The sequence below is a fragment of the Amphibalanus amphitrite genome, unplaced genomic scaffold, assembly GCF_019059575.1.
Source record: "Amphibalanus amphitrite isolate SeventyFive unplaced genomic scaffold, NRLGWU_Aamphi_draft 001263F_arrow, whole genome shotgun sequence".
In the NCBI taxonomy this organism is placed as follows: Eukaryota; Metazoa; Arthropoda; class Thecostraca; order Balanomorpha; family Balanidae; genus Amphibalanus; species Amphibalanus amphitrite.
This window is the reverse complement of record NW_024882756.1, coordinates 46,120-71,855: the sequence shown is the minus strand read 5'-3', so window position 1 is coordinate 71,855 and position 25,736 is coordinate 46,120. Positions and strand designations below refer to the sequence as shown.

At 50.4% G+C, this 25,736-nt stretch overlaps 1 protein-coding gene across 6 annotated transcripts in view; it reads left to right on the top strand.

Moving 5' to 3' along the window:
- The window catches only part of LOC122371617 (disheveled-associated activator of morphogenesis 1-like), a 64,641-nt gene that overhangs the window by 20,897 nt on the left and 18,008 nt on the right, over positions 1–25,736 (top strand). For 2 of the 6 annotated variants that reach the window (XM_043348049.1, XM_043348046.1), the window contains exons 3-5: positions 5,535–5,568; positions 16,667–16,897; positions 23,543–23,671. In XM_043348049.1, coding sequence (XP_043203984.1) covers positions 16,847–16,897; positions 23,543–23,671 — 180 coding nt within the window. In that variant the 5' untranslated portion in view covers positions 5,535–5,568; positions 16,667–16,846. Of the gene's footprint in view, positions 1–5,534; positions 5,569–10,312; positions 10,448–16,666; positions 16,898–23,542; positions 23,672–25,736 lie in introns of those variants that run through there. The other 4 variants (XM_043348043.1, XM_043348042.1, XM_043348045.1 and 1 more) reach the window with 2 other exon arrangements.

The following is a 25,736-nucleotide window of genomic DNA, read 5'->3' as shown; positions in this document are numbered from 1 at the left end:
CCTCTCCTCTCCTCTCCTCTCCTCTCCTCTCCTCTCCTCTCCTCCCCTCTCCTCTCCTCTCCTCTCCTCTCCTCTCCTCTCCTCTCCTCTCCTCTCCTCTCCTCTCCTCTCCTCTCCTCTCCTCTCCTCTCCTCTCCTCCACTCTCGTCTCCTCTCTTCTCCCGTCGGACCGAGCTCGGGCAGACGATCGCTCTGTGTCAGTAGGTCACTTGTTTATTTACCATGCGTGACCCGGCCGGCTCGATTAATACGGTGAGCTGTATGAGGCGGGAGACTGGCCGGCGGCGAGAGGCGCATCGATTCTGTACGGTGAAAGGAACGTTTATCGCCGCACTCAAAACTTTTTTACTACCTCCTGGAGAGTTCATTTTCATCAAACCCGCAAGATAATAGTATATTGAAAGGGTAACTCGCTGCTACCATTATGTGCATAGTAACGTTACGTGGTTAATATGAACTTATTCGCCAGCGACGAGTATTATTACCATGTAAATATCAATATTACTCTCGCGATCCAGAACATCACGAAAACTCTTTCCTCCTGGGTATCGTGACTCGGGTACAGATAGTCGTTTCATGCGTGGATCTTGTTTACCCTCGTGAAGATGATATTTGAAATGGAAACAATCAGCCAATCAGAAACGAGATCGGCCGTTTGCGGTTTGAAGGCCGCGCGCATCTGTCAGTTTTCGGCCGTTGGTCTCCGAGAGCGGATGTGAGCAGTGTCGGTGCCGCGCGGCGTGGCCGTTGGTGATTGTGCTTGTGTGTTGTTCATCGCCTATAGAGCCTCTGTGGACATTTTATTGTAAGTACCGATGTGCTAGAGCATTGCGTGCCGTTGAGTGGTGCTAATTTGACCTGGTTAACAGGACCCCGTGCACGGCCACGTGGCCTAGTGTTGTGAGTACGTACATTAATTTTGTTGTGATGCTACAAGTTTATGCATTTTGTTGGTGACTTTGAAAAAGCCTTGCACTGTAGTGATCCAGTCTCATTATCTCACGCAGACGGGCGACCACCCAGGAACGCCGTCGCTCACTTCAAATATTGTGCGCTCTGCCTAATCCAATATGAGGGCGCTGAATGTCTTGTATTCATATTCAAATTGCATTCAAGTTGTATCGTGGTGTTTATTTACCGCTTGTGCATTGCTGAACGCTTTGTATAAATTTGTATGAATAAGTGAAGAGTCTCACAATGTTCATGGTTGGTGTGCCCCTCGTATTGTTTGTACGGAAGCCAAATATACCTACATTGTTGCTCTTGAAGCATTTTTTTTAGTTGGTGAGCTCCGGTTAACAGAAGCTTCGTGAAGCTTCTGAAGGAAGCGTCTGTGGGTCTGTTACCATCCTCTGGGGGGTTTACACTAAAGGAAAGAGTAAACATTACCATGTGACAAAGGGTAGGCCATAAGAATATACTCTCTGTAGGAGGGTAAAGCACAGAGTAGATGATGCGTTACTCCCTAAAAAAGGGTTCCGTTAAAGATTTACCCTTTCAAAGAGTGTAACCCAAAAAATGTTACACTCTAGACAAGAGTAAATCAAAAGAGTTTACCATTCAGAAGATGGTAAAAAACGTCTGTGTGTCATGTTACCCCTCCCTGGCGAGTTTACTCTTCATGAAAGAGTAAAATTTACCATCTGGAAGGTGGTAAAAAACGTCTGTGTGTCAAGCTACCATGCTATGGCGGGTTTACCCTTCAGGAAATGGTAAAAAAGTTTTCAGTGCGGTCGGAGACCTCCCATTGAGAGGGCTCGCCTCACGCCGGGTCGGCCCGGACCGACGCGTCTTCTGACCGAGAGGAAATGGTCCATCAACGTGAGAAATAGTCCTGAGCAGGCTGAGACACACGGCCAAGCTGGGCTGGACCTACGATCAATAGGCGGAAGGTCGATGATTCTTACTCGACAAACCTTCTGCGCATCCACGATTTCCTTTTCCACTCACACAAACATACCACGGCGGCGTAAAAGCACTTATGAAGGCTCATGATGTAATGCTTATATCATATGAGTACTTACTTCCTACCTAGTCATGATTTACCCGCATGTTTGCGACCCAAGCATATTACGGCGTTTCGTGCCAACTCATTGCCGATTATATTTGACCACGGCCTGACCGTGAGAGCCCGAGTGGAGGCCTACCCACCGACTTGCCCGTCTTCCAGGCGCTGTCAGGCGCGTGTTTTTGCCATGTTGGTCGTGTTGCGATGTTTCCGTTCCAGCCGTGTCTTCCCGGACCTCGCAGCGGGTATTTCCGGCCGCGGTATAGCCCGGCAGGAGTGGCGGCCCGCAGTGGCTGCATGGATCGCGCACCTGGAACCGCCGTGTGGATTCCTTTCCTCACTCGCGCAGATCATGTCCGCTCCGGTGGACGTCTGGCGTGCGGTTGTGGTAGACAGGCAGACTTGGTGCGGTGTCTGTAAGTTCGCCGTATGGTCCTTGGCGAGACGTCTGTGTATCTGTATGTCTGCTGTCGCCGTGCGTTGTCTGCCGGCTGGCTGTGATGTCTGGGTCGCTCACTGGATTAATTGTGAGGATGCGTTGTGAGTGGTGTGTCTCTGAAGACGTGGAAGTGATCGAGAATGTGCGGATATGAGGCAAGGCAGCCACTCGTGCGGGTCAAAAGTCAAAGAATGGCCGTTCATGTCCTGTTACTTCCACCTTGGTCCATCCGTGTCCACCGGCTCGCCCACGTCACGCCCACAGGTCCATTGACCGGGGGTCGTGACCTGTATAACGGGCCAGTACAGCCGCGCTCAGTCGGAGCTCCGTCGTGACTCCCGCACAGCTCACGAGCGACACAGGTGGATACAGTCGGACGGGATAGGCTGTTAGCACAGCTGTAATGGTGGCGACGAGCCGCATGTCATCCGCCCACTGAGTGATAGTTATCGTAATCCGAGCTTGAACTATAATAAAAATGCACCGTGACCTACTACCGGCTGAGACTGGCGGTCCGGGTGGTGCTTCTGCTGGCGGTGGGATGACCTGAACCGGTCGGCAGCTTCGAGGGTGGGACCGTCGCCCCACCTTCTGACCTGGCCATGGCACCGCTCCCACCACCCGCGTCGTCTCGCGCCCGGTGGGTGGGTGCTCTCCTCTGGGGCGTTCACCCCGCCCGGCCCACAGCACGGACGGTGGGTAGCCGACCCATATAATCGGTGCCATGGCCGGCACGACTGCACGCTGAACCCCGCTGTGATCGGTGATCGACTGTCACGTGCATTGTGTGTCGAGATACGGGTCTGTATAGACCGCGCCACCCGGACGCAGCACGCGCCCTGCACCGTGCATGGAGCGGTGTGCACTAACGCCGTGCACAAGCACCGTGCACAGGCGGCGTGCACTGCAGTGTCGCGCGCGCCCACGTGCGGAGTGGTGCTGGCGTCACAAACGATTAGTCCCGATGCAGCTCGATGAATTGATAGGGTGACGGTGACTTCATCTCCCGCTCGCCGTGCTGTCTGTGTTGGTCATGTCCCCTGCAGCATACTAAGTCTCTGGAGACTCGTGAACGTCCATTGCAGACCTAGTGTCTGTTTATTGTATACAGCCACGATAGGATTGATGACGCGTGCTGCCGTCTCCGGTGTGCGGATGACGTCCCCGGTGACGAAGGAGGTGCCGCCAGGTCAGATCCAATGTCCCCGCCGACCGGCCGCACCCCGGTGTCACGAACTCGGCGTGAGGCCAACAGATCACCGGCCATGTCTGGGGAAGCAACGTCAGAGCCTCGCTTATACAGCGAGCGTCTGATCCAAATACGGTGCTTAGATGCAATGGCACGGAGCCTGCATTGTCACACGGTCACTGGTTGTGTTGCAGGGCATGACTCGACTCGCTGATTTAAAGATAGCTATATGTTTTGCATTATATTTCTGCCCTTTGTTTGCAAGGCATATATCACCCCATTCGAAAGCACAATTGTTTATAATATCTCATGTAATCAATCCAGGTAGAAACTTTTGATTGAATGGAGGGATAGGCGGAGCCGAAGCTTAGCCTCACAACCTTCCACAACTCTTCCATCACATCTCGAGCACACCCCACTTCCGCTCCGCGCCGGCGGCCGGCGGCCATCCGGGACGGCGCCGGGCGCAGCGTCGGACACCACTCCCAGCGCCGTTTGTCATAGCGCACCGCGCCGCCGCCGCCGCCGCGCCGCGCCGGCCAGTTAACCCGGTCGTGGGAGGCGGCCGGGCCTGTTTCTGGTCCGGGATGGCCGCTCGCGCCGCCGGCTCTGGCCGTTTTAGCCGGGATGTGTGTCGGAGAAATGGGCCACTCCCGGCTACACAGCTCGACTCGGTCACCTGCGGCTTCCGGTTCGTACTGCCTGCTTCACGGAGGTGCAAAGGTGAAGCGGCTTTGACCACCCGGCGGCGCCGTGAAGTAATGACATTCATGATTAGAGGTTTTCAGCATTGATAATCCTGTTACCTTCATGCACAGTAATAAGCTGTCTCTTGACGAACCACGCGATGCTCTAAGCTCACCAGGGCATATTTTAAGGCACTTACTGCGTCCCATTCTGGGACGCAGCCCCCCTCGCCTTGGGACGTGGCCTCTGCTGATTTGACCCACTGCGTCCCTGACTCCCTGCCCTGTGCCCTGTCCGGTTCCCTAAACTGTGCCCTGCTGTGTGCCCTGACCTGTACCCTTCCCTCTAAAATGTCCTGTGCCATGCCCTGTAACCTGCCGTGCCCTACTTTCTGCCCTCCTCAGTGCCCTACTCTGTTCCTTGCCCTGTGCCCTTAGTCGTAGCATGTGCCCTCTGCTCAACTTTGGGACGCAGTAAAAATTTGTTAAAATATCCCCTGAAGCTCACATTAGCGAACAGACTCGAGCACGTCATCACACGGTCATGCTCTTCACGGCAGTCCATGTTACGGCATGACCTCTGCCATCCTCCCACACCAGCACGAAGTAAACCATCACATGCCTCCATCCTGCCAGCTAGCCCCACGATGACCAGCGCTCCGCCACAGAGTAAAACACGCCCTATCGTGGGCGAAACTGACGGCTCTCCCGTGCGGGTCGGCCAACAGAGCGCAGCGAATCTCGAATTGGCCGCGATCCCAGTATGATTACATGGAATCCGGAATTGGATAGCGCAGAAGATCGATTTGAGATGAGAAAGAGGGCGTAATTGTCCTGAAAGTGCGCGCCATTAGCATGGATTTACATCAAACTCCTAGACAGCACACTGTTTTGGATGGTGTCGTGGGTAGGTTTACGATCAAATAATGGCAGTGGATATGACACATGTGTCTTCTATGCGCCATGTTCAGCCGCGGACGAGCTAGGAACGCGGGCGTCTGTGTCGCCCGGCGTTTTTACCGTGTTTCATGGTGGGTGACTTTCCCCTGATTTACGTCCGCTGGTGGGTCGGCGACGCCCGAGTGAGACCCGCGACTTTCCCAGCCCTTACGTCACGGGTGCTGAGGAAAACGGAGCGCCGTGCCGGCGCCTCGTCACCCGCTTCCCGGCCCGGGGCTGCCGCCGCTGATGCTCTGTGCCTGTTCTTCACAGCCGGACGCTGGTCGCTGAGTGACGCTGAACGCTGGTAAGCCCGCAGGTCGAGTCACGCGCGCTGTCTCTGTGTCCGCAGATGGCAGCTTCGTGCGCAGAGTTGCCGCCTGACGCTGCCCTTGGTTTGCCGTCTACGTCGTATTACGCGGCATGTGCTTGCTCACACCTGCGTTTTCACCTGCGTTTTATATTTCACGCTTTATCACTCGCGCCAGGTGTCCGCATTGCACTTTACCTATGCAGTTGGCACGTGAAGGATGCAATGTAATGTCGCTTTCATTCATTCACTTCACTCTTCTGGTCGGCGTTGAGCTGTTCGTGCCGACTGGGAGTATGTCACAAAGCTGTCGACTCCTGTTCCAAAAGGACCGGCTGTGCTGACCTCACAGACTGCATGATGATTGATGATGTCCTACCGTTCTGTCCCGCCCCAGCGGTGTCATTGTCGCTTATTGCATCCTGCAGCAGCGGTCGCCGTCCAACGAGCCTGCAGAACCCTGGCACTTTAATTCAATATCACCATCCCCATGCCTCACAATTTCGCTTTCGTGTATCTCTGTTGTATCGCACAGCAGCTTAAGTGGTGTGTTTTCATGTTTGTCCATCGCCGCGCGAGCTGGGTGGGCGCAAGATTCTTGGGTGGGCGGTCACCTCGCCACGTGGCCACGTGGATAGTCTGCTACTCACGGATGTTTGTCACAGAGCTCGAGACTTACCCGGCCGCCCACGTCACCGCCTGTTCCGAAATTCACCCGAACAAGGTGGAATTCATTTATCACATTGACTGACATTGCATTAAACTGAATTGAGTGAGCCGACCCATCCAGTGTAGCTCGGGTGCCATTAGTCATTTGATGTCCGACCGCCGTAGTGGCCAGCACCTGAGGCTGCACAGTTGCCCCACCCCTGTCGAAAACCTGCCTGCTCGCATGTCGCCCGAGCACTGATCGTCGCCGTGACATGTCAATGAGATCACCGTGATGTTTTCCAAATCTTTTCCAGTATCGATCTCATAAATAACAGGCCTTTGACAAGCGGCCGCGGTCCATTTAGGATCGGGGCGGCGATTTATCGGAGGTAAATCGAGCTCACGGCGCATGAAGTGGTCGCTGTTGCGTGTCGACCGTGATGATCGCACCGTGTGACGACGTATCTTCGGTATTGGTCACCGTGTGATTCCCGGCTGCGATATCAGTCGACGGACTAATAGGCTCAGCGGTAAATGATATTTGCCAGGCGGTGTGTTTTTGGTAGATGGGCGGATATGATTGCCGTTTGCGTGCGCTCGACTGCGCCGCTGTCGGAACAAAGCCTGGCGGACAGGCGGAGGAGGCCACTGTGGTCGAGGAATGCCTCGCCGCGCACCTGTCCCGATCACTGAACTCGCGAAGTTCCACTGATGGGATCAAGCGTGCTCAATGGCGTTAGCAACGCAAAGCCTATGCTTTTATTCCGTTCTCGTGAGGAACCGCGGTACACCCATTGTTCGACGGATGAGAAAACGACGGGATCCGGAGCCAGACCTGCCGCATTCATTCCGGCAGGTCCCGGAGGTTCCCCGTGTTATCCACTGCGTCTGCTAGTGCGACCGAGTCATCCTGCAGTCTGCACGCAATCTACGCAACTTCTCATTAATTTGTCGTCGTTAGCCACTAGACACTTGGAGTGGCAGTCCAGGGAATTTTGCGGGAAACCACATACGTCATACTGTGGTAACGGCATACCGTGGTAATCCAGTCTTGCTAATGGGATAGACCCAACTATTTTCTTTTTCCTGACCCTATTCGGCCAGCCTCAGCCTGACCCTTCCGTAACCCACCTCATCAAGCGCGGCTCCAGCCCGCCCGGGTCACTCCCGCCCGGAACCTGCCCCAAACATTCCAGGTGCTAACGGGTTGGCACCCGCCTCAACACCTGGTGTGGGAGGAAGGGGAGGGGAGGAGGTGTTTACATAACGGTGGGGACGGACGTACGCCGTGTGTGCCGCGCGAGCCACGCGCACGCCACCCGGAAGGCATGTGTCCGCTTCCGACCGTGTTTTAACCCGCGCCCCGCTGGGCTATTCAGCCATACGCGCCCTGCTGGGGGGGGGGGGGGGGCAGATTCTGCCCCCCCTGTCTAACTTCCGAACCGATGGTCGTAGAGAGACGGGGAAAACGGCAATCGAAAGCTCTCAACAAGGCGGATCTTAAGAGCCCAAATTTTTTTGCTTAAGTAGGTCAGAGGTCAGGTCAAGGTCAGGTCAAGGGTACAAAATGCAAGTTTCTACAGTATCGGCCTTGCACCGTAGTTGCCGAAGAATGGACTGAGACTGATTGCCCAAAACGTGTTCTTAGACTACCAAGACAATATTCGTTGCACACAATGTCATTCAAAGGTCAAGGTCAAGGTCAGGTCAGGTCAGGTCAGGTCAGGTCACCAAAAACAAAATATAGAAAAGGGCATGTGCGACACATGTTTTATGGGTCATTTTACTCATGGAATTCAATAGGCACACTCAATAAGTGATATGGACTACCTGTGGATGAATTTCAGGTCGAGGTCAGGTCAAGGTCAGGTCAAGTGAGGTCAAATTTTGAAGTTGGTTGTTAAGGCTTAAAAAGGTGTCTATCCGATGCAGTTTTTCACGGCGAATCGAATGGTGCTATTTTTGTTTCCGTACGAGGTCTAGAACTTCCAAAAAAATCATTTTTTTCAAAAATTTTGTGTGTCGTGACGACATAAAATTTTGAATAACTCCCACATTTTTGAACCGATTCTTCTAAAAATTGGTATGTAGGTGCACATAGACCACTTCTTTGACATATATTCCGTTTTTTTCGATTAACTCAAAATTTTGGATTTTATAAATATTTTCCCAAAAAAGTCAGTTTTTGGAAAAATTTTGGCCAAAATCCAAAATTTTCAAAAAATCGAGATAAACATTTGATAGACAAAGTAGAATCACGTATAACCTTTTTTGTTACGTCTTGATTCCTTTAAAAATGAAGATGTTAGCGGCGTTTGAAATTTTGCCGTTTTTGAGGCGAAAATGGCGAACATGGCGTCACTAAAACGTCAATATCTCAAAAAATTTCCGATGGATTTTGCTCAAATTTTCAGGGAACGTGTCAAATTGATGTATGATAAGGTACTGAAAGTTTGACGTCGCTGGCGTAACGCGTTTAGAAGTTATTGGCGAAAAACGGGAGGGGGGGCAGATTCTGCCCCCCCCCCCAGCGGGGCGCGCGTTAAACATCGGTTTTAAACACCGGACCGTGTTTTGAACACCGGGCTGTGTTTTAAACATCGCCGTGATCTCACCGGTTAGATGTGTGCTAATCTGACTCTCCATGGGCGTCATTTCTTCCGACTATGCACAAGTCATTATACGTTGTCTCTTTGGGCTTGTCTCGGCATTTTTCTGCCTATACAGTCATAGCAAGCATTTGAGATATAAGTGAAGGAGGAATGAATAATTTTCACGATGTTTCTATAGACCTCAGGGCAGGGCACTCTTCCGATATAGGTATCAGAGTGGTTTGAAATGCACGTTATGCTGTGGTCGTAACGTTTCATAAAAATTCTAGATCATCGCCCGGCCATGCAATTCTCGAATCATATCTGCGTGCAATAGACGTGGCTTTCAGAAGTAGGTTTGCGTATTGCATAAAGTTCCATACTTTTTTGGAAAGGCATGTGGCGGCAAGTATTATTACGATATAGAAAGTCGCCAGAAGCAAGGAAATGTCAACACCAATAATTAGGAAGCATTGGCAAGTTCTCGGAATTTCTCGGCTCTTTCTCTGACGCCACCCGGTGCCAATGCTGATGGAGAGGGTTTGGCACGGTGCGGGCCTGTTGCCTGGCGACCACCCTTTCCGGTCAGCTATGCGCCCAAGGACGCCCTCGCGCGCGATCGGGCGCCGGGCGTACCGCTGCGTCGGGCGCCGGGCGCGACGCTCAGGCAGCTCTGCCACCTGAGACGTTGTGTCACAGCTCGGCGTACAATTTGGAGCGCGTGTGTCAGCTCGGCAGAGGATGTATCTAGGCCACCGATTCCCAGCTGTCGTGTCGAGTAGGACAGGGACAGACTAGGGGGCGGTACCCCGGCGCCCCGGCTCGGACCCGCGCCAAACAGAAATAGCCGGGGCGACGGGCGACCGGGCGATAGTCGGCGCCGACGAACGACGGTCGGGTGTCGGGCCGAGCTGACCGCCGAGGTCGGGTCACGGCGAGGGCCGCCGAGGGTCGCCGGTGTGCGCTGGTGTCGTGGTGGTGGTGTGAGGTGCGCGGACAGCCGCACGGGACTGAGAGACCCGTGAGAGGGCCGTGAGTCGTGCTCCGAGGCCGAACTCAAGCTGGCCCGTGGTCTGAGTCATTCGGAGCCAGTCGGCCGCCGTGGCACACCGGGCGAAGCGCCGTTTGAATGAGAAAACCCTCCCTTTCCATCCGGTTTTCCCAGTCGACTGCCGGGACCTTGACCATCCCAGTTGTCTGCCGTGGTCAACGGGGAGGTCTTGCCGAGCCTAAATCCTGTTTGGCCTAGCAAACCGTCGCCTTTCTGAGCCACCCAATCTTGCATTATAATGTGTTGATCATATCCCTTACCGTCCTTATTTTATTTTCAGCCTGATATGGCTCTCCTGCCGTCCTGACTTCTGATTTATTCCTCCTACCCATCCGCTCTCGTTCATTTCTGCTCCCCGTAGTTCTTTGTCTCACTTTTTCTCCTTTCCAACTCCCTCCATCTCCCCCCTCCTTGCACCTTTGCTGATCCACCGCTGCACCCCTGCACCGAGCGCCCTCCCACCATGTGGCTGTGTCTGGGGGTATGGGTGGCCGCCGTCTCCTGCCGTGCGCTCCTCGATTGGCCGACGGGGGCACTGCTCTGCGTACTGCTGGCTGCAGCCGTGCTGCTCCTCCGTCGTAAGGTGAGAGGTCACCCGGGGTCAGAGGTCAGAGAGCAGACGGGTCAGAGGTCACACAGCCGGGAGATGGGTGAAAGTCCGCTACATATGCAAGACCCGGTCCTATTTTCCGCTGAGGTTTCTTTTGTGTGAATCAAAGGGTGAATGAAACGGAATTGAATCGTTTTCACTACTTCAGAAATAATTTGCTTTGTCCGTTCTCCTGAAATGTATCTTTCGATCAGCTCTCTCCGCATTTCTCCGTTTCGTTTGGCCTTCTGTCGCATTCCGTTGCCATGCCTCAGTAGTGTGTATTATTGGAGTTGGAGCGCTGTTTACCTGGGCTGGAGAGGCGCTGCTTCGGTGACGGACGATTCGTTTCCTTCGGCCGGGATAACAAATCAAACTGAACGGACGTCACCAACCAAAACGGAATCAGGCGCTGAAGGATTGATTGGCTGGGTCGCATCAGGATGCGACCCAACACCCGAGGTGTAAACGACGGCTGGGGAGTGGTTTTGTATCGCGAGGGGATGGACTCAGGTGTCGGAGGCGGGCAAAAATCTGTTAGTTTGGCGAGTGGTGAATTGTATAAAAATCAGAGAGGTGACAGAAAGAGCAAGATAGCGCGACAGCCAGAGAGGCATCCTTTACCGGAGGGATGCAAGAGCTACCGATGACGAAGGAGTTGAACTTTTACTGACTGCGTGGCGGATATCCACGGAAAGGATTATGACTGCAGTGTCTTTTGGACATTGCACGCAGGCTGATAGCTTATCATGGCTGCTTAGCAGGGTTGTATACCAATCAAGTCGATTGAATTGATTGATTTGTTTCAACGCGTATTTTGAGTTGATTGGATTGAGTCGATTGACTTTTCGAGATGACTGGTTGACTGACTCGTTTGACTTTAGCGACTGGTTGACTGATTTGATTCCCGAAAATTAGAGTGACTCGTATGATTGAGTCGATTGAATGGAAAGTTCAAATAAGTTTTAGTTGACTAGAAATAATGACACCAATTAATGAACCAAAGATCACAAAACTACACTGAAAACTGCTTGTCATCACAACTGCAATATGGGGTAGATGGCCAAATAAAGAACAGGGCCTAAACAACATGAACAGCCAACGTTGACTTTCAACTGCAATAACTGCTCCAATCCTGGTGATAGAACCTACCTTCCTTTCTGCACTCAGCAGGAAACGTTTTTTTTTTTTTTATTTATTCCAGATGATAAAGTGCAAGGCCCTATATACTAATAAAGTGTGATTAATTAATAATTCACATCTCCACATCTCCTCAGGGCTCAGAAACAACCCACTGAACTCTATAAATATCTGAAACCCCTACAAAAATAACTGAAACAAAAGCGCCGTTTTCGTCTCGCTGATTACGTTTACGTACAATTGATAGCTACTTTGCCGTTTGTTGATCCTTTTCTCTTGAGAGCCTAAGCATAACATATTTAATATATTTCATTTTCCTTAAAATATTTTACCGAATATTATTAACCTTCGCCCCAGTGGGGGGGGGGCATATGTTACCACCCTGTCGCGTTTTTCGCGTGTAAATAAAAAAGCGCGGCGCGTAGCGCCGCGCCGCTTGGGGTAGCTTTTTGTACATCAATTTTGGACAATGTGTGAAATTTTTGACCCCAGGTCATGTCAGGTCAGGTCACCAGGTCAAGTAAACTGACCAAGCCTAAAAAAAAGTTTGCAATCATGTCCAGCCTGCAGTGTTTGTCAGAAAGGTTTCAAACTTGGTGGATTGCATGATGTTATGGGCGCCTACAATTTGTATATCTCGGATTTTTCATATCCGTGACCTAAGGTCAGGTCAGTGGCGTGACCTTACCATTATAAGGCAATGGAGAAAAATGAAAATGCCTCTAGATCCGTGTGTACGCATGGGAACAGTCCAAATATTTCAGAATCACAATGATTTGGACCACCCGTGATGACCAGGGTGTCATTTTTGCTGATAGCCTCTAGAAAGGTCATCCGAGGTCATTTGAGGCTACAAACAGATTTTTGCCAATAACTCGCGATTGGAAAGAGATAGATCGCTGGGGATGGTCTCATTGTGTTTGTCTTACCGAGACGCATCGACTGATATGCAACATGACCTTTTCCGGTCAGGTCATGACCTTGACCTGAGGTCTAATTTTCAAGTTGACCTTTCAAGGTCAAATTATAGTTCATTCGACGCGTCTCGGCGAGGGGAACACGATTCTGGCAATAGAAATGCCGTGGCTTTTTGTAGTCAAAAGTTATTGTCGAAAAACACTTTTCGTAAAAACAGCTATTTTTGGAGTTTTTGCCCTCTGGAGGCTAAACCGTTGACCTGAGGTCAATATTGATAATGACCTTTTCAAAAGAAGAGCTAAAAAGCTATCGTTTTCTGTTCCATGCGTTTTTCTAGCTACCATAGTTCCTGAGATAGGGACATGTTTTCTGAAAAATATAATGACATTGGCAAATTTTGACCTTTGATGACCTCTGGTGACCCCAATATTGCTCAAAGGTGAAAAATGACCGAAATACTTTCAAACGTACGCATTGAGAGCTATCGACTGCTTTTTACCGCGTCTTTCTATCCCTCTTAGTTTTTGAGTTAGAGGTGGGTGGTAACATATGCCCCCCCCCCCCACTAGGGCGAAGTTGGCTGAGACCGCCACTGGGGCGCGGGTTAAGTGTTTTTATTTCAAATGAAATAATAATTAAAACGAAATTGGTGCTGTACAATACAACCGATTTATTTTATGATGATCTACCATACTACATGATAATCAATGACGTCATCTTACCAAAAAGTCAAAAGAAGTAGAATAAGGATTTATAAAAGCTTAGCATACTTATTGGCAAAACCAAACGTTTTCGTTGTTTCGCAGTCGCGCCGTGCCGTTTTCCCAGAGTCCCTGTCCTCTCCATTTCCTTTTAATTTAATCCTCATCCCTATCCCCCAGTCCTAACAGTTTCAAATTGTATTGCGATAAAATGTTTTGAATTCTTCACATAGGTACCTAACATTGACATGCCACGTCCAGAATCGTGGACCGCTAAATACTTCAAATCTCTTCCTAGTTCCTACCCAATCTGACAGCATCCCATGTCTCAAATGCACATTGTGTGGAATGATTTTTCAGGCTGCCCGTCAGTCTCTGTCTAACCGAAACCGTCACATGCATGATGCAGGTAAGATATTTTTCTATTTCCCTATGGTTAATATGTTATTGATGCATATTATCCATTAAAATAGACATGGTGTAGGGTAAATGGCCAAATCATGAACACTGCCAAAATCCGAGCAGCCAACTTTCAACTGCAATATCCGATATTTAGTGTAAATGGAGTTGGAATATGGCCAAAATTAAATTGACAACTTTTAGGTGAAAGGTGGTGATTTGGGTTAAGGGGCCAGTCAACTACTGGGTCATTTTGCACCCAATAAATGACACTTCTGCTCCAATTCTACCCATTGAACCTCAATATCATGATCCACCTGTCCATCACTAGGTATCCTTCCTTATTACGTAGAAACTTTGAATGGCATGGCAGTTTATAATTTTAAATGTCAATATTTTTATGTTTCTTCTGTAGGTAGGTAGGTAGGTAGGTACATCAGACTGCTATGGACACTTTTCCAAGTTGGTGGGGCAAAAAACCTAATGTATGTCTTGGTTTGAGTCGTTTGATTGAGTTGATTGATTCCTTTCATTGTCGCGTTTGAGTCGATTGAATCAATTCCCGAAAACTGCTCTGACTTGATTGATTTGATTGGTTTCCCAAATTTGTCGTGATTGAATTGATTGCTATTGATTGAGTCGTATACAACCCTGCTGCTTAGACTGTATGTATGGTCCGGTGGGGCAATGTTGAGCTGATGGGATTAGACGGTAGCCTTGATTTGTTAAGCATGCCTTTCAAGGTAAAGGCACACCGCTAAATTGTTCCTTGACTTAAGCCTCGAATTTCTTATAATTATACCTTTCCGAGGAAAACGTGGCAATGCCGTTCAGTCAGCCCATAGATGGAAATCATCGGATCTCACGTAATATCCCGGTGATCACGCCACATGCAAAGTGGGCGGATTGGATAAAACTGGTTCGGTCGGCCTGAGCAAGGTCGGCCATCCCGCTCCTGGTAATTACTCCCCCCTGAAATACACTCGACTGGCCGGTCGGGCCGTCTGCAAGGTCGCTGATGACGCTACCACTGGTCGGCCTTGGTTCCGCCCCCTCTGATTTGGAGGGCACCCCTTTGACGAGGTGCCCGGAGGACAACTGGACCTCTGCAGTCGACAATATGTCGTCCCCCTTCAGCCAGGTGTCCGTCTCGGAGTCCAGGCGCATGTCTCACTGTCACTCTGTATCCCCTTGACTGACATGAGCGATCCTCCTGTGCACGCTGTGGCTCGAAGCCGTCAAACAGCAGCACTGATAGTGTCTGTCCCGCCTTCATCATACAGTCTCTGGTGGCCCTGGTGCGGCAAATCGAGATCTGCGCCTTGTCTGGAACCGGCGCTTCGCAACGTTCGAGGATGCTGCGGCTCTTTGTGGGTTTGCTGCTGGTCTTACTTGTAAACGAGCTCTTCTGTGTTGAGCTGGGCGTGCAATCCGCTCATCAGAACCGTGCACGCCCCGATACTTAATCATCGGATGACAGAAGCTCTCTTATTAATGAATCCTGCAGTCATTGCTCTGGCTCTCAGTGACACAGGCGCGAGAGAGACAGACAGACAGACGGACAGACTAGACAGACTAGACAGACATCTGGCTACCCGCCACCCCTTCATACAGACTGTCTCTGTGGCGATGTAGGCGGATCTCCAGTGTTGATGGGGATAGCTGCCGTATTCGGTAGGGCCCGCTGATGCATCTTCCATGTTATTTCTTTGAGCGGTTCACGTCATGCCTTTGGCGTGCAGAGGCTGCCGTAATCAGGGAATGGTATACTCATGTGAACGTGGTGTTAGTGTCATCAGAACCAACCTTACGGCCATATTGCTGATGTCATGTGAACGCTGTAAATATGATTAGTGAAGCGTCGCATGGATCATCTTTCGGTCTTCTTCATTCGTTGGTGTGTAGGTACACTTACTTATGTCCTATCGGACTAATTAATCCCTCTTTGCACGAATCATGTGTCGATACAACGCATGTCAGGTGCAGCTCTTCGACACATAACGGTTTCTGCAGTAGTACAACTTCCTCTGTCCGGCCTGGCCTGTTTTTGTCTGTCGTTTAGTGCTGGTCCGTCGTGCACCGTTAGTCCACTGCAGCGGCCGGCGTCTCCCCTCGTCCTGTTCTGCTAATCACCCCACCACACCCCTTATATCGGGGCCGAACGGGCCCTTCGCCATCCACTTCCCTTGTTTTCCTTGGTTGCTTGCAAGCAGCCTTGCTCCAATTTTTCTCCTTCCGTAAAATGAACACGTCAATTCCATCCCATCACTCAATATCTTTTCTCTATCTTGATAAGACAACTTTTGTTGGTCATCCCTTCATTTCATTGACGTTGCTTTATTTTTTATTCGTCCATATGTGTCAAGCTGCTTCACATCGCATTTGGCTTTGTTTTGTTTATCAACGTGCTACTCTCTCTTCGATCACATTCTGCTCATATCGGATATCTGTCCATATCCCCAACTATATCACTCCCATCCACTTTACCTTCCTCCTCCATTAGGCTCATCTCTCGCAGGTCACCCGCTCCTCCCCCGGGCGGCAGAACGTCACGACACCAGCCAGGTCGTGAGGGCAGTTCATCGTCCCTCCGCCGGCCATCCCCGACGTGTCTCGGTCGTGATAGTCCGCCCGCGCCTCTTCCGCCGCCTGCTGCGTGACCGGAGGCGGAGACGGAGGCGGAGGGAGGCGGAGGCGGAGGCGGAGTCCGCGCGGCGTCTGAGATGGCACCGTTTCGTGGCGGGCCGTGACCTGCGTTCGTGTATCTACAGTGGGAAGTGGAGAGAATCGTGTGGCTACTTTGGCTACTTTGTGGCTACTTTGGAGCTCAGGCTGGTGTCAATGCCATGTCGTAGTAACAACATGGTTGGGGATGTGATCATGTGTGGTACCTAATAAACGGTTCGCTGGGCAACATCCTGGCCCAAATACCCCCCTTTCTGCGAGTGTTTTTAGAGCCAATGTATCATACGTCTGTCTCGCTGGAGGTGTGTCCGGCTGTGCGTCTCAGCATCTGCGTGCGTTTCTGACCACGTCCTCCCTCTGTCTGTTGCAGAGCGCGCCACCGGCGGAGGAGGCTGCTCCGGGCTCGCAGGGGACACCGGGGACCGAGCAGCCGCCGCCGGGATCCCTCTGGTGTCCGCTGGGTCCTCTCGGGACCCTGGGCTCCGACCTGAGCGCACGGCTAGCCGGAGGGCTGGCAAAGCTCGACCTGACCGCACTCGGACGGCCCAAGATGCCGCTCAAAGGAGTGCGGGCCCAGCTGGGCTGGTGCCGGTGTCTCAAGGTAAGGAGGATGCGATGATAGTGCCAGGCTGCCGGGGAAATGTTGTTGAATGTTGGAGAAGGTTGGGGTGCCTTTCAGCGTGCGTAGGATCACGTTGGCTAATGGAGGCCGGCAGGGAGGGTCGGAGTCGTGAAGACCTGTAAGGCAAGAGTATGTGGACGCCCAGGGCTATGTTGGGTCGCGGGCCTGAAGAGCAGTGGAGAGGTGGTGGGGCTACTAAGGGCTATGGACATAGAGAGAGCTGTAGGAGCTGTAGGTAGCGGCTAGTTGCCTCGGTAGCTGCCCGGTCTCAGACGTCCGTGGGCGGCCGGGGGCGGACAGCGGGTCTGTCAGCAGCCTCTCCGGGCGGTATCCCAGCTGGAGACTCGCCGCACTCTGTCCAAGTGGGATCGGGGAACATATGTAGCGATGTTAGTGCACCACTCAGCGCGCTCAGCCCCACCCAGCAACGAGCAGGAGATACAATCAGACATTCGGACTAATTGCCAGTGGCCGCTGACGTAAGCAGCATCAACAGGAATGGGTTCAGTAACGAGACTCGTGACCTTCGCTAAGAGCTGCTCTGGTGTAGTCTGAGCTGTCAGAGATGTCCCAAGAACACGAGCTGTTACGCTGAGCTCGAGGTCAAGAGGGTCTTGGGGCGGACCACCTGTTTGATGACGCGGAGGCGGGATGGGCCACCGCCTCCGGCTGGCGTGGGAGGGAGTAATTCGGCGTAATTACACCCGCCCGGCCCGAGGCCCTCCTGAGACTGCTGCGGTTACGTAGAGGTACAGGGTGTCCAGAAAAAAACGGATACTATTATTTTTTGCTGTAATTCCGAAAATAAACACCTTACATTTTAAAATGGCACATGCTTGTATTCGCCAAAATATGGCAAAACAGACAGCAGGTGCCACATGGCATGTAAGCTCTTTGGTTAGTTACGGCAGCTCCTCAAAGCAGATACTCAATGTGAGCGGCCTTACGGCGGATCAGCTCCAGCACTAGCACAGTCTGCAGGTGACTGATGGTCATGTTGACCATCTCGGAGAGCAGGCAGACAACTTTCCAACGACGCATTACAGTGCTCATGAGTTTTGCCAAATCTTGCACTATAAGCACATAAATTTGGAACAAAATCGGCACGTGGCGTTAATGAATGCGACTTAATTTCCGTAGTATCTTTTTTTCTGGACACCCTGTAGTTCTTCTTTGGTCACTGCTGACACGGAGCGTTTTGGAGGCTGAGGTAAACTATTGTATTGATTTTTGGGGTGCATATAAGTAATTTGTTTCGCAGTGGTATATTGCTTTCGCTACTACGAAGTGCAATTCAATTATATTATTATGTTAGATTCCATTGAAGGTTGAACCAGATCAGATAGCAATTCTACGTCTGGTTAGGCATTACAATTGTTGAAAAGCTGGCCACGATAACAGATGTCAAACCATTTCTATTCTGAAAGATACTGCAAACTCATCCAATAAAAGCCAAGTTTTTCATCGTTATTAAACTAGCAGAGACGACTGGTGAGACAACTGTTGTGCCTGCATACTAGGGGTACCCATTTTTGGGTCAATTTTCCAAATTTTAGGTGGGGGTGGATTTTCCCATTATTTGGTCTATTCTGACTCCATCTGTGCCAAAAATAGCGAAATCAAACGATTTCTAGGGGTCGCGAATTCAAAATGAAAATGCCAATTTTAGCGAAAAATTGACCAAAATAATGTTATTTTATTTTGGAACAAGGTTGCCATGCGAACAGGTTGGAGTCAATTTTACCATTATTTGGTCTATTCTGATTCCATCTGTGCCAAATATAACGAAACCAAACGATTTCTAGGGGTCACGAATTCAAAAGGAAAATGTTAATTTTAGCGGAAAATCGACCAAATTAGCAATATTTTATGTTGGAACAAGGTTACCATGTCAACAGTTTGGGGTTGATGTTATTGCATTTTTTTGCTCCGTTCTGGATCTAGCAGTGACAGAAATAACGATATCAGACTACTTTTAGGGGTCGCGAGCTTGCATTGGAAGTTTTAATTTTACTTGGAAAAATGGCTTCATTTTAACGACTATAAATATGCAAAGCCAATGTGTTGCAGTGGTATTGATGACTGTTGGACACCGTGCAACACTACTTCAGTTGTATATTTGACGTGCAGCGGTAAAAGAGAGCACCAAATATATCTACAAAGACATAAAAACAGCACTAAGCTATCCTGGTATGCATGACCTTTTCCAATTCGCTAGACGACCTCCCCGAGTCCCGGAGTTGCAGAGACGGCAGAGGGAGGGGCGCAAGCTTTACACCACCGCGCCTTTGGGTGACCGCTGTGCTTGAGTGTAGCTTTGCCCCTCCCCCACAAACACCCACAACCACACACAGAATGCGATTGTGCATATGGAAAGACAGCTGGCGGAGAACATCACAGGAGGAGAGGAACAATGAACTTCATCCTCACCCCATTATGAAAGCAATATGTTTGCAATCTTGCTGATGACGGACAGCACTGGCCTGGCCGAACGCGTGCACGACTGCTCGTGGCTCCAGTTCTGGGCATGTGCCACTACAAGCAGCTGTTGACATGAGACGGGTGCAGATATCATGTCATGGTTCTAGTGCCTGGTGATGGCCGCTGCCAGAAGTATCCTTGCAAGATAAAGTAACGGATCTTACGCTGCACTCACAAGTCACAGGCCCAGTCCAAACCCTCAGATGGTGCTGAACTGAAGTCGAATGGCATTGCCTAAAGCTGAGAATTAGGAAGGTACCAAGTCTAAACGACTCAGCCAACTCCGAGGCAGAACCGTTTACTGACTCTTGGCATTGCCTGGGGGCCGAGACAGTGGGTGGGCCACGGACCTTATGGTGGCGGACCTGATTCTCCTCCTCTTCAGCCTTTGCACGCACACTCCTCTATATGATGCGTCCTGGTGCCACCATACGGCCCATGCAGGATGAAAATCTTCTGCTACATTATAGGTTCTTCAGATTCAGACGCTAATTACCTGAGATCACAAATGATCTGTGCCAGAAGCTGTGAAAGTTCTTCGTCACATACCTATCAGCCGTGCACGTATCAGCGCATGGCTAGTCCCCCGTGTCGAATAATTAATATGAACTCGTAAATGATCGGATTGTATCGGAAACTCTTACATGAACGGTGTGTATCTGTCCCCACTGAAGAAATGAAATGGTACATGGTTGGTGGGCATGGATAGAATCGACTCTTTGGAGTTTCTGTTTTTGGATCAGAAGTTGAATTTTTTTGGTATAGAACACCCATACCTAGGTATTTATCCTACCCTGTCTAAAGGTGTATTACATCGTAGCCGTGAGCGAACGGGACGGCGTTTCTTGTGGAAGTATACGGTCGAAATGGTTTGATCGTTTTTGAATTACATGGTTTGAAATACATTCGGAGCCATGATCTGTCAGATGTATCCTGAGCTAATTTGCACAAACTTGAATTGTATAATGGACACAAAGAGCCTGTCATGAACTGAGATATGGCAACTGAAACTTCACAGTTTAGTTTGACCTCAAAGGTCATCAAAGGTCACTAATGCAAGACAAAAAGAAAATATCAAAAATGATTGCACGCTGACCAGAATGATACCAGCAACAGGAGCAAAACATCCCGGCGCTTTTCATCAAATGTTACAATATCGACATTGTAATGATCGCTAGTAAAGCATTGAACCGTAACCACGTGATGGAGCACATCGATCTGGATGAAAAGGGAGCGTTCAATGACCCCTCCACCCGACTCTCGAAACAAAAAGTTTGCCTTCGTTGCGATTTACTATCAGCGTAAAATAAGCATATTTCTAGGTAAATACGCAAATTTCAATCTCAATTCGCGACCCCTAAACCACCTTTGATTTCAATATTTTTGGCACCATTGGAATCAGGAGCCGCGAAATAATGGGAAAAACCACCCCCACCCACAAATTTCCAAAATCGGGAAAAATGGGTACCCCTACTGCATACTGCCCGGCATATTCTATGGCAGTTGGCAGCCCATGTTTCCTGAACAGTGAAATTTGGCAGCCAGAGCAGGAGAGAACTGGGAAGGAATTTTCCACCCTGGCCACGAGCCGATGTACACGATGTCTGTTTCTGTGCTATGTTGAGCCGAAAAACAGAGAGGCATGTGCTTCCTTTGGCTGACCGAAGTTGACCTGCCATCCGGTATACAAATTGAGGTTCGATGGAGCAGCCAAAGGTGCTTGTTTTTGCTATGAATGATATGTTATTCATTATCAGGCTGCAAAAGAAAACAATATTTGTAACAGTTGAACTTCTATCACCTATAAATATTGCTGAGTTGAAATATATCAATACATTTCCATCATATAACAGGATTCACACATCTTTACGGAGGAGGATACCGCAAAAGCCTTCATATCAGTGACATGTCGATTGTCGACTGATTTTGCCGTTATCATCTTCACGCATGACTGGCCGTGTTGTATCGATTTACGCCAGGGAAATATGTCAGAATCTGAATAATGCTAATGGCGTAACGGCGTATCGTCCAACTGTTCGCACTCCGTCTCACCAGCCTCAGGATTGGTAACGGTGCGAATCTCGAGTCGCAACTGTTTAGGAACTAGGAAGAGACACCAGTTCCATTCTGTTCAGACGGGGACCGCTACGGAATCGCGAACAATGTTTCGATCACGCCGTCTGAAATGGCGTTAAAAAATGTGTTTTCCATCCCGCTGTTCTTCTGTATTCCTTTACCAAGTAGGGTACCGCCTTGCGATATAAATCAGGAATCAGGAATAACGTTCAAATCTGCGTTTGAAATACCCTTTAGTTTACTTAGAACGTCACCTTGAGCTGCCAAACACGTGTCGCTATATTTACAAAGTTCAAACTCTAAACCAACTCACAGCTTTGCAAACAGGAATTTCCATGGCCGTGCAGCCATTATGTCATCGCAGAGCCCTTTTAATTCACACATTTCCTTCTTCCGCCATCAAATGCGCACCGGAAACGTTCTGTAAATGGTCGCAAAAACGCCGAGCTTTTGTCTGCGCGTCTCCTTGCCACTCGCTCCATGACGAGATGACGACGTGGCGCCGGTTCGCCGATCGCTCACGGTGTGCCACAAGGCTGCTGACTGGGCCCGCCACTTTCTGTCATCGCCCGCGCCTCGCGCTGGCGGCCTTGGGGCGACCGACGGAGCCACTCGACACCGTGTCACCACAACACAGCTGAATGGCGCAACTCGGCCAGCTAATGAACCGAGGGCGACGACAGAGCACGGACGGATGAGGCGTCATGTTCGTTCTTCAGCTGCAGAACGAGACGAGAACGAGGCCTATATAAAATAAGTTTGAATTTACTGTCCGCTTCGATTGAAAAGAAAGTACGGGTCTAACTGGCTGAAAAAGAGGGAATGCAAAGGCGTAAATGCCTTAAAATCAACTAACAGCCGGTCATAATCTAAAAATGTGTTATTTAAAACATTCATATTTTATTTTTATAGCACTTGGAGATAAAATGTTAAAGAATTCCTTGGCCAAGCTTGTTTAATGAAGTGTAGCTTATTAAAATTTAAAAAATGGCCTGCTTCCATCGCCACCCATGAAATAAACGGTTTATAGGGATCCCGATCGGCCCAAATGCGAGTCGGTCGGACACTGAACACTGTCTGTCTGTGTGTCTGTCTGTCTGGTGTGTGTTGAACGGTCGGCGGTGGCGGCGGTGACCGCAGCTCGGCCCCATCTGCCGTCCTGCGGTGCCGCGGCCCCCGCTCCGTTGCCACAGTCTCACGGACTAGTGCTGGATGCCGGTCGGTGGTCTACGGATGCACCGAGCGGCACCGCCCCTGCCCTGAACGGTGCGGGGCCTGTAACGTGCATCATAGGACTAAATTGAGAAGGGAACCTGCCAAAAAAAAATGCATATTTGCCTACGCTTTATTTGTTCTGCAGCCGAAGGGACATTTGCAGGCCATACTCATTCAACCATCCCTCTGGCATTACCATACAAATTCATTCATAGTTGCCGACACCTGAGGCGACGTTCAATAGATATGTGCATTATGCTATGTGCGGCCTTGAGCGTCTGCCCGTCTGGGACAATGTCGTGACGGGCTTATGAAGATGTGCCGGAACTGCAGTCTCATACGTGCATCAACGGCCCGTCTCATAATCAGTCCACAGGTCAACCCCCACAGTTCAGCGACCGCAGACCAGAGATCACAGACCAGATGCCACAGACCCGCAACGGTCTCTTGCGTATATGCAGCGCGGCGCAACTTTGTTCGCCATGATTTTACAGTTTTACTGTTAAGCATATTAAGCAGCACAACAATTGTCCCGGTATGTCTGTATGAATGTAAGGTTGCTGGTACGTTACAGCGGCCGGAAGACCGGAAAAGTTACTCACACCCATGCATCACGAAAGTCGGACCCCACATTCGACCTTTCCATGCACCTCTCGCCACCCACCAGAGCCCCGACACCACAAGGCGACAGCTCTCATCTCTCCAAGGACATCGCTCTTCCATCAAGCCACTCTCTCTCTCTCTCTCTTTCTGTGCGACACCAGCGAGTGCCATGTGGGGACATCGGGCGACTCTCACCTGTCACTGTGCGCCCAATGACTGACCTGACCCCTGACCCCGTGTGACCAGCAGAAGGACGAACCGCCGGAGATCACCTACTGTGTCAGCAAGACGGGTGACGCGCTGAACCTGCAGATGCTGACGCCGACTCAGCCCATGCCGAGAGCCGAGGAGGTGGAGGCCAAATTCCTGGAAGTACTGGTAAGTCACGCCACGTTACGGTCCAAACTCCATAGACAAGCGGACATACGGTTTTACAAGAGTTAGGCGACGAAATACTCAGCTTAATTATTAAATAATGGGCACCATTAGGTAGGCCATACAATTTTCTGTAGTACCGCATAGTCGCTGCAGTCAAAGGTGTTCTGGTTTTTATGCTATATGCCAAAGAATTTTTGCGTGTAATCACCGGTGACACGACATATTTCTGCTTTATTGGGTTGGGCGGTGAAGTCGATGACGTGATCACAATGAAAATGGCTTAGTTTTGTAGAACATTGAATTCTGATTCCGGCACGACTCTCGCTAGTCCATTTTTTTATTATAAATAAACCATTAATTGCGGTACAAAGTCAAAACTAGCCCGAAACGGCGCCCGCAGCGGCCGTTAGCACAGCGGCCTTATGGTAAACAGGTTAGTTCACATTCCCGCCGCTATGCGAGTGGCGGCGGCGCCACCTGTCCTCATGTCCGCCTTGGACCGTAACGAATGATCAGAGATGGCAGAGCTGGGAATGAAGGGGTGGCCAATTGGCCATGATGCTATAAATACGGTGCATACATAATATTGCGTTGCACCTTTTATCATTACAATATCGTAGATTTTAGCTATACTAATAGAAATAGCAATTAGCTTTGCGAGACTCGCTTTTAAGGTCATCTGCGCTTTCGTTAGGCTTGCATGATGAACAGCAAAAGTTCAAAGAAACCTAGGAAAGATCCCGCGTCTTTTCTTATAATCAAAGGCGGAAGCTAACTGGTGTGTACCAGGAACACTCCGTGGTCCGGTAGGTACCCAGTTCTGAGCACCACACGTGCACTCATGGAATGAATCAGAATGCCTGGAGTGAAGCGTTCTACTGGCGCGGAAGTCTAAAAAACGCCAGAGTCTTGTGGTACTTCTATCGGATAAGCACCAGTGCAAAGTGATTGTGAGTCTCCCTAGGAGAAGGATGTGGTCGGCATTCGACCGGCAAATCGGGTAATCATCTGCATATGAACTTCTTGGTCTCAACTCTTGGAACGTTTTCTCTTGGAACTGATAACCAGAAGAGAAGCTGCGAACGAACGTGCCAGGGGTTTGTAGAGTCTTCTGACTTGCTGTACCTTTTATGCATTTTTACTTTTATAAATCCCAGAGCTATTCCTATTCCAGCGTATAATATCAGATAATTACAAACTAGAAGACTTTTATAAATCCCAGTTTCCGCTGTGGTAGCTCCCCTTACTGTGAGAAGCTACCTCAATGACGCCGTACGTTGTGTACGTAGCTCTCCATCTCGCCGAGCCATCCCTCACGGCGAACCCACTGCCGGTCCGTAGCACTCCTCCGAACAAACGCCACCACCGGAACCGAGTCCGTGACGAGCGGCCGTTTCGTCGTGGCGATTACACAGCGATACATCACTGCACACCTCCTCTGGGGGGTCACGCGTCGCCTCCTCCGCCCCGCCGCCGCCGAGCACTGAGCAGCAGTGGTGGAACAGCCGCGTAAATACCGTTTGTCCAGTGGCGGTACGCGGACGTTGTCGCGGAAAAGGCCGCGGAGGTAGCGTAGCCCGGATAATGATGGTGCTACCGAGTGCCGATGCGGTCTGCTGGTGTCGACTGCAGTCTGAACCCTTCGTGACGACCTCTGTTGGACTGCCGTGACGACCTCAGACTGTCGAGACGAAGCGTGACGCCCCGTTACGATCTGTCGTGATGCGCCGCAGCATGTCAGACGACCGTCACCAGTTCATCACGGAGATGCATCACGGGCGTGACAGAGTCACGAAACTGGCGACACGGCTTTGACGCGTCACGGTGACTCTGTGTGACGTTATCCGCGACCTCCGCGACCTCTCAGTCAACCTTCATCACACCTGATGACCTGTTCGGTGTTTTAAACTTACGCCAAGTTATTGAACCTCATAGGTTCTAGAACTGAGGGAAATGTATTTGACGATTCCCAGGATCCTCTCAGCGTCTCGGCGTGGTTTATGGCGACCGGTCTCGTTTTGACGCCGGCCGGCGAAGGTCGAAGCGGAGGCGGATAATGGCAGAG